At 46.6% G+C, this 11,827-nt stretch overlaps 1 protein-coding gene across 2 annotated transcripts; it reads right to left on the bottom strand.

The window, feature by feature from the left end:
* Positions 1-261: 261 nt before the first annotated feature.
* On the bottom strand, positions 262-11,471 carry MARCO (macrophage receptor with collagenous structure). Of its 2 annotated transcripts, XR_015258923.1 has the most exons (16): positions 11,322-11,471; positions 10,158-10,259; positions 9,566-9,796; positions 9,223-9,258; positions 8,043-8,087; positions 7,583-7,690; positions 6,535-6,642; positions 6,371-6,415; positions 5,719-5,817; positions 5,570-5,623; positions 4,497-4,541; positions 4,241-4,348; positions 2,930-2,971; positions 2,411-2,587; positions 530-2,053; positions 262-435 (listed from the first exon to the last, which is right to left on the bottom strand). XR_015258923.1 is itself a non-coding variant. In XM_010119271.2 (15 exons), exons 1-15 carry the CDS (start codon positions 11,422-11,424, stop codon positions 1,923-1,925), a joined length of 1,434 nt encoding a protein of 477 aa, XP_010117573.1. In that variant the 5' UTR covers positions 11,425-11,471; the 3' UTR covers positions 262-1,922. The 2 variants fall into 2 exon arrangements, 1 of the variants encoding a protein (XP_010117573.1); XM_010119271.2 differs by having other exon boundaries at positions 262-2,053.
* Positions 11,472-11,827: the final 356 nt, after the last annotated feature.

Below are 11,827 nucleotides of genomic sequence, written 5' to 3'. Positions count from 1 at the left end.
TGCTATTTCTTGCACGTGGTGCACCCTGCGCTGGGCTTGGGTTTTTTCTGCATGGCCATTTTCTGGATGTCCATTCTCCAAAAAGGAGATTTATGGGAATCAGGGTCCAGCCAAAGGGTTGCCACTGAGGGCATGATGACCTTCCCTTCTGCGGCAGCTTTGCCTGATGAAAAAATACAAATGTCTCAGCATTTACCCTGAAAAAAGGAAAGTGAGAAAATGGGAGTGAAAGCACCACATGCTGATGTATCAAGACAAGAATACAGCTGGTAAATCCTTTATTTCCTAACAGTGGAAATGCTTTATTTACATGCTGCCACAGGAAAAAAAAAGACGAGGGAAACCTGTGCAGGCTCAGCACCATGGGAGCCCTGTGGAGAACTGTGTTAGCCCAAGTGCCGATAGTCAGCATCCTGCTAGTGCTGGTGGGGCTCCCTGCCAGAACAGAAAGCTTTTGTTTCTCATCGTGCAGATAAGCCACCGCTCGTTTCCACCAGCTTTGAAATAGTTGTCGTTCATCAGGTCTCACCCATGGTTTGTGGCAGGTGCTCCTTGCCTCCTCTAAACCAGAGCCAGGAATGGTAAGCAGCTCTCATCGTTTTCCTACTGTTGAAGGCATCAGAGCGGATACTGGAAAACTCTTGGGATTTTCCATACTTCTTTCCTGAGACCTGAGACCTCATAACAAACATTTCCTCCGGTTCAAAACAATGATGAACTTTGTTGCAGACTGCACTGTCCGACCCTGTGCAGTTCTGGGTCTTCTCACTCACATCGGCCCTGGATGCCCCATCGCCTGCTGTTCGCACCAGCACCACTCATTTTTTCCACTGCTATCTGGATTTCTAAGCGCTAAAAGGAAGTTTCAAAGCTGTGTAGTCAAATGCAATTTTGACTTGCATTAAGGCACAGGTGCGGGGTCCCTTACATGTATTTCTGACATTTTAAATGAAATGTCTGCAAGCAGGTTGTTGTACATGTACACAGGCTGCTTGTCACCTGCTGAATGCCCAGTGCTGGTGGGAAAGGCCTTAAGAAAGAGAAGCCTTCCAGCTATTATCTCAGAGACGTGTAAGACTTTCAGTTAAAGTAGAAGCCTTTGGTTTAGGATCTGTATTTTCACTCTGGAAGTTTAATTAGCTGATATTTCCCCATTATTGCTTTTATTCACTGTCCTTTTGCTTTACTGGAGCACCACTTTTCTAAAGGTATGAAAATGTTTAGCTTTACACACTGGGTAAGGTAAGGGGTATTGCTCCTGGGGACAAGCTAAGAAACACTGACAGAGAAGACAGGGAATTTGGCCAAGGTCAAAAACAAGGTCTGTGCTAAACCAGGATAGCATGGCACCTGGATCCCAGGCACTTATTTTTACACTTTAACCTGTGATCAGCATCTTTTCTGGAGAACATTTATATTCGAAGGCCAGAGAGATCAGCTGATGATTTCTGAGCACCTCCTATCTTAGGGGTGTGCACATCACTGGTGATTTTAGATGGAGACTCACAACTGTGACAAAGATGGACCAGGCCAGCTCAGCTGTGGTAACTGCTCGGTTCTGCATGCTTATCCTACTCTTTCTTTCTGCACTAGGTTAGAGAGGACCAGCTCTCCTCCCCTGTGGACTTAGAGGCCACACGTGTGAGCTACTGCAGATGAGCTGAGGTCAGGTAACTGGAAAAGCTGTGAGCTGCTCAAGTGCCTGAGCTCCAGCTGTTTCACAACAGTGGGGATCTTTCAGGTTACCTGTGGGTCTTGCCACTGTTACTGATTTACAGAAAGTTAAAATTTCTCTGTTAATATTTTTATGACCTGGTAAAGAGACTATAAGCAGAGGCTGAGAAATTTGCTTTGCATTATGAACAATAGCCCCATAGAGAGCAAAGGTGGCCAGTGGTTCCCAGGACAGCCTCTGTGTCCCATCAAATGCACTCCACTCCAGCGTCCTCACTGTGGGAGCAGTTGTTCACCCCCCAGTCTGCCTTTGGACACTGGAAAATTGAAAATTCACCCCCTCTGCAATTCACATCGTCAAGCCAAATTTGCCCGGTGCCTGTGGAAGATGAAACAAACAAACAAACAAAAAACAGTTGGACAAAAGAAAGAGGAATATGCATTTTTTTCTTTCTAAAGACACCCCTGTGGACAGCAGACATGCATTGAGTTGCAAGGTTGGCTTGTTGGAAATCAAGCCCTTGGGCGCAGTTCAAGCAGCACTTGACATGCAGCTCCCTCATCCCAAGGGGAATGACCTGCCCCTTTGAGGAGATCCTCTTTGCTCTCCTGCTGCTTGTGTAGACAACCTTGCTGTGCTGCTTTCTGGGTGTGCATAACCTCCCGTGCCAGGCATCTAACACACCCCAGGCCTGGAGGCCTGGAATGGGGAGGTGGAAGGTTGCTGTGGACTCACCTGATACTGCTGTGAAGGTGGAGATCGAACGGCTGTACCCCAGCATTCGGCAAACCACGTCGCCATCTTGCTTGTCCCAGCCGTCGTCACATATTGTTCCCCAGGTCCCTTGGTGAAAGACTTCCACACGGCCTCTCCTGGTCCCTCCCACGATTCGTATGACATTATTGAAGCCGCCTGACAGGTCAGAGGAGAAGAAAATAACTCTACTAGCCATACGGACATGAGGAAAAAAGCACGTTGAAAGATGAAAGCAGTGATCTCCCAAACTGGATGAACACTCCCCATCTGCACAGCTGTAGTGAGGATGGGACCAGAAGTTACTGGTAGCTCAAATCCAAACAATTCAAGCCCCTCTCCTGGGCCTGGAGACACCAGGCTGTAGCCCAGCGCACAGATCCCTTGCTTCTGGTAGCCGCGCTGCGGGTTAACCAGTGCGCTCTGGGGCGGGGGGAAATTGGTCCTGATATCTTCGATGCCAGAAGGCAAGTGAGAGAAGAAGAAATAAAAGTCCAGTACCTTCTCCCTTTTCACCTTTGCTCCCTTTTGCTCCTGAGGAACCTGTTCCAAGTTAAAAAAAAAAATATTTGACAGCTGTTTGGAGGAAAATCCAGTTATTAACTTTTTCTGAATAACTGAGTTAGTCAGAGATATGAGGGCTCCATCCCCTTAAGGAATGCACTCCTTGAAGTGACTAAGGGTATGGAAAAGAAACATGGCAAGAAAAGCAGGATAAGATACAGGAAAGTCTTCCTAATGTGTGACCCAACAGAAGGGCCACTGGCCAAATCCCATCCACTCACTTGTGGAAAATGTATCTTACTCCCACTACTACCTGTAAAATGACATCTCTGACAGCCTCTGGGCTCTCTAGAAGCAGGCACAGTATATCCCAAAGTATTTGCAGGAAGACCTACATCATGGGTTTTGCCTTCTAGGTGCTGCCATGGGACAGCAGAAAGCCACTCTCAATGGTTCTCCACATTTCTGTGTAGCATCCTGGTCCTGAGAGTGGGGATGCTTGACAAAACATGGTGAGCTCTTCCCCCAAAAGCTGCCTCCACAAAGCACACATTGCTGTCTCCTTCTGGGGACCAGGAGCTGAGACCCACCCAGAGGGCAGTCCTGAACCTGGGGCCACCTCAGTTACACTCCCCTCCTCCTCCAAAGTCAAAGTTCCAGAAGAGGAGTGCACAGAGGAGCCCTACATAGACACCAGTTTATATTATTTCTGAGGAGCCTTGTACTGTTCAGTATGAACAATTAAAAGAAAAGGCATCTGGAGCACGGGTTGCTTCCCATGGCCTATTGTAACTACTATTTTGGGGTTATCTACTACATTCTTAGGGGTTTTGGAAGCATTCTGTGATTGGAAGGGAGGAGGGTAAGGATGAGGAGTAGTCTTAGCATTGGCCCTTTAAAAATATTTTTATGTCCTACAATGAGAGAGGCGTAGTTAAATAGCCCTGGTGTTTCCAGTTCTGTGTTCCTGAGTGCCACGTTTACATGGGATTTATCCCAGCAGAGTGGTATACTGCAAGACCTATCTGTACAAAGCAAAGAGGAACATGGATTGTTTCAGTTTTCTGTGAGATCGAGGATTTGAGAAAATCTAATGCATCTGTTTACCTGCATGTCTTTTAGCACACCTCCCAAGGTGTGAATGTGGGACTCTCCACATTCATCTTCTGGGAAGGTTGCTCTGTCTATTGAGTTCCTCCAAAAGAACTCTGTAAACATGTCCCAGAGCGGCTTGTGCCAGTCTGTGATGTACAGTCCCAAACACAAATGCACCATCAGCTCCACAGTCCCTGTGACAAACAGCCTTACCAGATAATCCACGGTCTCCCTTGGCTCCTTTTGCTCCTGGTTCACCTTTTGGACCATGACTGCCATAATCCCCCTTGCTTCCTTTTTGACCAGCTAGGCCTGGTATGCCTGGGTGGAAAGAAAGGAAGTCATTGACTCTGTCCCTTCCCAAGTGAAGAGCGTAACGAGCATTCCACATTGATACGGAAAAGTGGAACGTGGCATTTAAAGTGCTTTGCATCATCAGAAGAAGTGATACTGTCAAACAAGGGTTTACCTGGTAGGCCCTGATCTCCTTTTGCTCCCTTTTGCCCTGGGACACCTAAGAACATCAAAACAAACACACAAAAGTATGTAAGACAGATATGTATACATTTATAAAAGTTTATGCAAGCTAGTATTTATGACGGATTTCAACTGGTCCAGTTTAGCTGTCTACACTGTAGGCAACTATTTCTGAAGTGGGTGTCTTATTCCCTGTTATACTTAGTACAAGTATATACAATACAGAAAATACAGGCAGTGGAGAGTTATCTTCTGAAATAGATCAACTTCTGGTCATTGATTTAATATCCTAAATTCCACTGATGGGATAGAGACCCTCCCTCCCAGTGGGTCTTCACTAGACACATAAATTTAGGTGCATCAGACATATGCAAGCACATAATGTTGGGCCAGGTGACTCCCATCCCTACCATCCAGGTATCAATGAATGCAGAAGGGCACAGCACTTGGACTTTTGTCATCTTGTGATGGAGGCGAGCGGTTTGTGTACACTATACAAATTCAGGGTTAAAAAGCTTGATTTGGGAGAAATACACCAGAATAGGTTTGTACTGCAGAACATCATCTTATCATCTGGGTGCCTGGGACAGAGAGGAAGACTTCTTCAGATGGAAGGTCAAAGAAAAGGCCTAGGTTATGTGCTCCAAGTTGGCCTTTGAAGATACCTCTTCCTGCAATGCTCCAGAGGCAGCCAGGACAAATGCTTGCTAGTGTATACCCTTCCCCATCAGATTTACAGCCAGTAAAATTTGTCTTTAGCTTCAGGGTAGGGAGGTTGTTGTTTTGTTAATCTTAAACTGCTGCTTTGTTTGTGTGTTTTCTATTTACACAAAAATGCAGGCAACATCACCTCCTCATGCACGTTACAGAGGGTTGAAACAACCCCTCCAGTGAGTAGCTACCCCCCGGCAGTCTGGCAGAGGCTCAGGCCCACCATGGCATCCTGGGACACATGGCGGCTCCAAGAACAGGACTCAACACATGGCCTCCTTGCTCTGGCAGATCCCTTTCCAGTGTCTGTACAATGTATGTTCTTGACCCCGAACCTGTTCTATTCTCCTTTACCTGCTACTCCTGTGTCTCCCTTTTCACCTCTGAGCCCCGCAATGCCTGGTGCTCCTAAAATTGAAAACAAATCAGTAAAGATGAAGCCATCACACAAAAGGAGGCCAGAGAAGGAGGTCAGCGAGTTACAGGTTTGAGTGGCATTGTACCTGGGCTACCACTGGGCCCACGGTCCCCCTTCTCCCCTTTCTGACCAGGTCTGCCGTCGAGGCCAGGAATTCCCTTGGGTCCCTGTTGTCCGGTTGCACCTTAAGGTTGAACAAAAGCAGCAAATGTGAAATGCAACTCAACATGCAGAGGAAGAAAAAGAAAGATAGCTCAATCACTGGCCGTTGCAACGTACAGATTGAGTTGACCCTATGAGGGCAAAACAAAAGTGGGGTCTCTCCAAATTGCAATCCTCTCCCGGCAGCCCTAATCTTAGCAGTTCAGTGAGTGATAGTCTGAAGTGAAAAGCTGTATTGGACCCAGGTCCTTGCAGATCGTCAGCCTTGAGAAGCACAAGGGCTTTTCTAAGAAAGCAGCCAATTTCTGCCCTTGTGTGTGCACGCATGTCAGGAAAGAGGACACTGCCCTCCACAGTACAGGACCCTTCATTCTCCTGCACAGTGAGTGGGGTCAGTTGAGGCTGCAGGATGAATTTGCACAACATTGGCATGGCTTCTTCATCTAATCATTATCTTCTCTTCTCTTATCCATGCTGGGACCTAGCCTGACTCCAGTTTTCCTTCTTGTGAAGTGTCATCTGAAAGAGACTGGTCTCAGAGCACTAGAAGAAACTGGGCCTTCTGTACTGCTTACCTGCCTCTCCTTTCTGCCCAGGACGTCCAGGCTCCCCCGTGCTGCCTGCAACAACATCCTAGTATCAGTGCTGACAAGGCTTAGCCAAAGGCTTCTGCTAGGGCAGCCCTCCACCATGTCACGTGTGTGCTGATGGTGGGCTGCGCTGTGTCCTCTGCACTTACCATTGAAACCCGGCAGTCCTGGGATTCCCTGGTGTCCCTGAGGACCCTTGAGTCCAGGGGGCCCAAGGTCTCCCTTCTTGCCCATCTCACCTTTCTGTCCTTGGAGACCTATCAAACAGCACAGCACACGTGGGTAAAGTAAAAAAAGCCCAACAGATTAATTGTCTCTGCAGCCAGTGGAGCACCTCCATCTAACTGCACCAGCAGCAGTGTTTGGCCTCACACCTGTATTTACCATTCAGTGGCATTTCCATGAAGCTGCAGGAGGACAGGCTCTCCTTTCGGTATTCCTCCTACTTTCAGTTTTCTCTTCTGGAGTAACTTGTGCTAATGAGCGCACTGGAGCTTGTGGGATCTGACGGGAGGTCTGAGGAAGCCCTAATCAACCTGTCCAACCGTCCTCTCTGGTCTGCACCACACACATTTTCTGCTTTGTTTTGCTACCCCTCTTTCAGCCTTTCTTCTCTAGGTGAGACCACTGAATAACAGCTCTGCAGGAGATGCCCACTGAAGCATGTTACATGGGAGAAACACGGTGCAGAATTCTTCTACTTAAGGAATATAAAAGTCAGGCTTATATAAGATACAAAGTTCTCAGAAATAGATTTTACTAAAGTGAGGGCTAACATCCATATGCTTGTGCATATAAATTATACTGTATGCTTTTATACCATGAAAATCCTACTGCAAACATCACCACTTTAACCTGGGACAGGCTGATAATTGAATATCTGTGGCTTTCACAAGACAAACGTCGCTCTATAAAGAGACTTCCATGCTGCAGAGTCAGCATTTTGCACGTCCCCTTACCCCAGCCCTCCTTTGGGAGCTTTGCTGGAGCATGACATGAAATAAAATCCCTTCAGATCAGGGTGAGTGTCCTGTTCATCCAGCTCCCTCATTGACTGGCAAGCCATGCTCAGGGCTACCTGGATTTTTATGAAATATCTGGCCTATGAAGACGACTTCTGATATTTTAAGTAGAATGAGTATGAACAAGAATACATGGGAGAATTTTAAAAAGGTTGAGATAGTGAAGAAGTCTTACCTGCAAGCCCCATCTCTCCTTTTTCTCCTCTCATTCCAGGTTCACCTCTTGGGCCGGCAGGACCAGGATCTCCTTTGCTGCCTTTTGCACCCTGCAGCCCATGCAAACCTGCAAGGACACCACCACTTTTCTGATGCTTCATCAGATGTCTTGTCTGGTGAACATCAGCAGCTCAGCTGCAGGCAGAGCCAAACACTGCTCTCTGTGTACTTGAGAGTGGTGCTGGGGGCAGTCAGGAATTGCACCACCATGACTGGTGCACGCTGACTTTTATAATAAGAATTTTTCCAGCTAAGTTTTGCTTTTGTTCACATTAGTTTTGCATAGGCTTATTTCCTTCAACTCCAATGACATTCCTACTGACTTACACATTGCTGAGGACAAGATTGCCCATAAAATCATCCATAAAGCCACTTTATGTTCATTCACAGAAATAATTCAGGTGTCAGGAAAGCCTTACCTTGGATTCCTCGGTCTCCCTTTGTCCCTGGTGGTCCCTGTAGCCCTGAGATGTAAAATACATATATCAGCTGACACACATCATCTATTCACAGTAATGGCTGAGAAGAAGAGATTAATTTTTTTAATCATCCTTTGATTATGCACCTTCGGTCACCACTGAGGCTAATTGTCAGCTGGCAAGGACCAGCACAACCACTTGAGCAAAGCCCATGGAGCTCGTCTGAGTGGGTGGCTGGGGAGGGGCCAGCTGTCTTCCAGCCAAGCCCAGCTCATGGGGACCTTTGGGGAGATCTTTCCTGAAAATGCACTGAACTATTGGGCTCTGATGTATAATAATGGTCCTTGGCGGGAGGTGCTGTTTCAATGTTGTAAAAGCAGCCAGCAAGATATTAAAATCTGATTGTTTAAAAAATGCATTCTTTTTTTTTCTTTAGAATAGCCCTCCAGTGTAGACAAGAGCTAGGGATGAAAGGATTGCATCTTAGATCATCATTATAGGACGATAGAAACTCTGGTTTCTCTGGACATTGCCTAGCTCTCCCTCTGCTCAAAGTGGAGCCATTAGATCAGGACTTGCTGCATCCTCATAACCTGGAGACATTTATCTCCTGCAGTGGGTGTAGCTCTACCCAAAACCCCCAGGTACCCAGGGCAGCAGCTTGTGCATGGCTGTGGAAAAGAGCACTTGCACACAGCTCATTCGTGAATCCATGCAGTTGTTTCCCCAGGGCAGGGTGGGCAAGGTCCCAAATCTGTCATTTGTAACACGTGCTGTTCAGCTGGGGGCCCTATAGAGCAGGGATTGGGGAGGTCTCCTTGAGTTGTCCTAAAGTGAGTTGGGCAGCAGGACTTGCTATGTCTGGCGCAGAAAGCCCAGCTATCCACTGGTTGTGGGATGCACATAGATCCTTCTCACTGGGCTTCTCTTGTCTCACATGGGGATTTGGGACGTTTATTGCAGACAACAACCAGGTACAGTTCCTCCTCCTTGCACTCGGGCAAGCCAAGGCCCCTGCGGGATCAGTCAAAAGGTGCAGCAGATCTCCACATGGCCAGGGCACTGGGTGTCTGCACATTGGGTAGGATCTGGGTCTAGAGGCTGAAATCCCAAATCCTCACTTCAGATGTCTTAGGGAGAAAAAAAGGAAAAGCAGCTTACAGCTCATTTACCAACATACCTGGTGGACCAGGATCTCCTTTGCGTCCGGGAGGCCCTGAAATAAATATTTAATAGATATTTTTCAGTAGTCAGCACTCAATGAGGGACAAGTCTACAAGTCTACAAGTTACAGGAGGGGAGAGCAGCCCGGAGCCACATGTGCAGCTGCAGCAGGATCCAGGGAAGCTGCATGCGGCTGTGCTCCAACTTCTTGACAGGTGTCCACCTCCCCAGCCAGGGCATCTGGAGCCAGAGTCCAACCCTGGGTGCTGTGGTATCGCTAACGGACAGGAAGACCAAATTTTGCCCTACTTATTTGTTCACCTGAACTAGGTTTCCAGCATGGAGAAATGGAGCCATACCTGCAACCAGGGTGATGTTCTTCATCATCATCATCAGGTTTGCATTGCTGCTTTTCATTATGGTGATTTCCTCTTCTAAGCTTCTCCTCCAGTTTTCTTCATGTCCCATGTGGTTCTCTACAGCGTTTTTCTCCCAAAGCAGTGTGTTGGCAAAGGAGCTTTCCAGAATGTCTTCTGTAGAGGAGGTATTTTGTTCTTGAAGTTTCAATATCTGTCTCTGCATCTTAAACACTGAGGAAACAAAAGGCCCAAGTGGTGAATATTCCTTGCCCAATCTGGCTGGGAAACCCCTGCTTGGCAGGGAACACTCCTCAGCAGCTGTGGAGGACATCTGGGATTAAACACCTCCACCGTTTGAACCGGGAAGGTGGTTTTCATGTCCTTCCTGCAGCCAAGGGTGCTTTTGAAAATGGAAAGCACGTATACAGGGGTGGGGGGGAATGGTTTCCCACCGCGGCTGCTTTGACTCGTGGTGTGTGGAGGAGTCTCTGTGCCCCCTCAGAGGTTTCCTGCCCCTCTCACCCACACCCCTCGAGAGCACCCAGCAAAGCTGTCTCTTGATGTGAAGCCCACAGTAGGGTTGCAGCATTACCTTGGTACGCCAGCAGCCCCTGGCCAGCTGTCAGCAGCAGCAGGTAGACACCGAGGGTCGTCTTAGCACAGCATGTGGATGGCTTTCTTCGGCTTCGAGGCTCTAAAAACCAACAGAAGTAGAGCAGATACCCTCTCACATCTCTTCAGCTACAAATTCTACCATTTCAGGCTTGGCTGCAATGAACTAGCAGTGCTTTGCTGCGACAGGGAGCAGCAAGGTCCCTCCATGAAACTGCCAGGGCCTGCGGGCAATGCAGGCTGCCTGCCTCTGAGCCGGGCTTTGCGCTGTCGTTCACTTGGCCATCTTTTCCTTAGCCAATTTAGCCAGCTTCTTCCACCAAGACTTCATCCAGCCTATAACGGTATAAACGTGGTAGTTCTCCCCTTTCTGCATCGCTAAACTCCCTATTTCTGTAGCTTTTAGTTGTCCCAGGCTGCCGCTCAGAGTGCTGCTCAAAGCACGTGCCCTCTCCATCCAAAGCGCCGCATACATGCAATTCCAACAGTGAGGCATGTATGCGTCAAAACAAATGAAAAATCAATAATAAACTGAACTGCAGAACAAATGAAAACAACTCAAAATATGTAAAATGAATCATCACCAGTAAGTGCAAAAGACATAAAATGCTTTGTCAAATTTTGGCCTTTAGGGAGCAAAAAAAGTATTTCAGAAGCATTAGTAACTACTTCAGGCATTCAGTAAGTTACCCTTAATTAAGTTTTTTTTTCAAAGTAATGTAATCAGGAGTTTAAAGTCTTAGCTTTAAAAGAGTACAATAATTTAATTAGTTTTACAATAGAATGGTTTAGTCAGCAATGAAGTATTTATATTCAGCTAAAAATTAATAAACTTACTTTTTTTACTGGATCTGGTGATTTCAGTGTCTTAACTTTTAACACATGAAAGTTTTACTCAGTGAAATTAGGCATTTTCTAAAACAGGAAAAGACCTAATTTTATTTCTGATGCTCAGCATCAGCTTTGGGCTAGAAAAGACACTTTCACATACTTTTCTTTTTAAATGATCAGTTAATTTAGTAGCATATTCACTGCAAAAAGCATTTAATATGCCATATAAATATAATATTTCATTTTTATTTGCTGCTTTCTTCACAGACCAGATAAAATCCATATCAATCCATTTAATAAAAAGAAACCTTACCGCTTATCTGAAAGGTTGTAGTAGCAGCTGAGGCAAACCCAATCTTGTCTGAAATACTCCAAGTGTTCATATCACTTGAATTTCCATCTTCCCCGCCTTTCATGACAGATTTCTTGTGGCTAACCTAAAGCCTTCTCAGACTATGGACAATAAAGGACTGCAGGGACTTCCTTTCTGCCTCCTGATTTGATATGCTTTCTGGTATTCTTTTCTTATCTGCTCAGTTTTTATAGACTTATGAGAACTCTGATGTGGTAATTTGAACAGTTCCTCAAAAAATCCCACAGCTAAGATGTTCAGCTGCTCTTGTGCGCTGACTTGGGGACACCGTGTCCACAGTGCCTTGGGTGGGATCCTGCAAAAGGTTCAACCCTGAGTTATTCAACATCCCTGCGCTTTAGCGGGGTTGGGTGTGAGGTGGTCATTTTGCTCCTAACACAAGTAAACCTTCTCACACAGCCAAGAAGACCCTAAATTCAACATTAGCTTGGAGATCCATCCCCTGG

This window comes from Chlamydotis macqueenii, chromosome 6 (assembly GCF_036417535.1).
Source record: "Chlamydotis macqueenii isolate bChlMac1 chromosome 6, bChlMac1.mat, whole genome shotgun sequence".
Classification (NCBI taxonomy): Eukaryota; Metazoa; Chordata; class Aves; order Otidiformes; family Otididae; genus Chlamydotis; species Chlamydotis macqueenii.
Note: the sequence above shows the minus strand (reverse complement) of the source record. Positions and strands in the feature narration are given on the sequence as shown.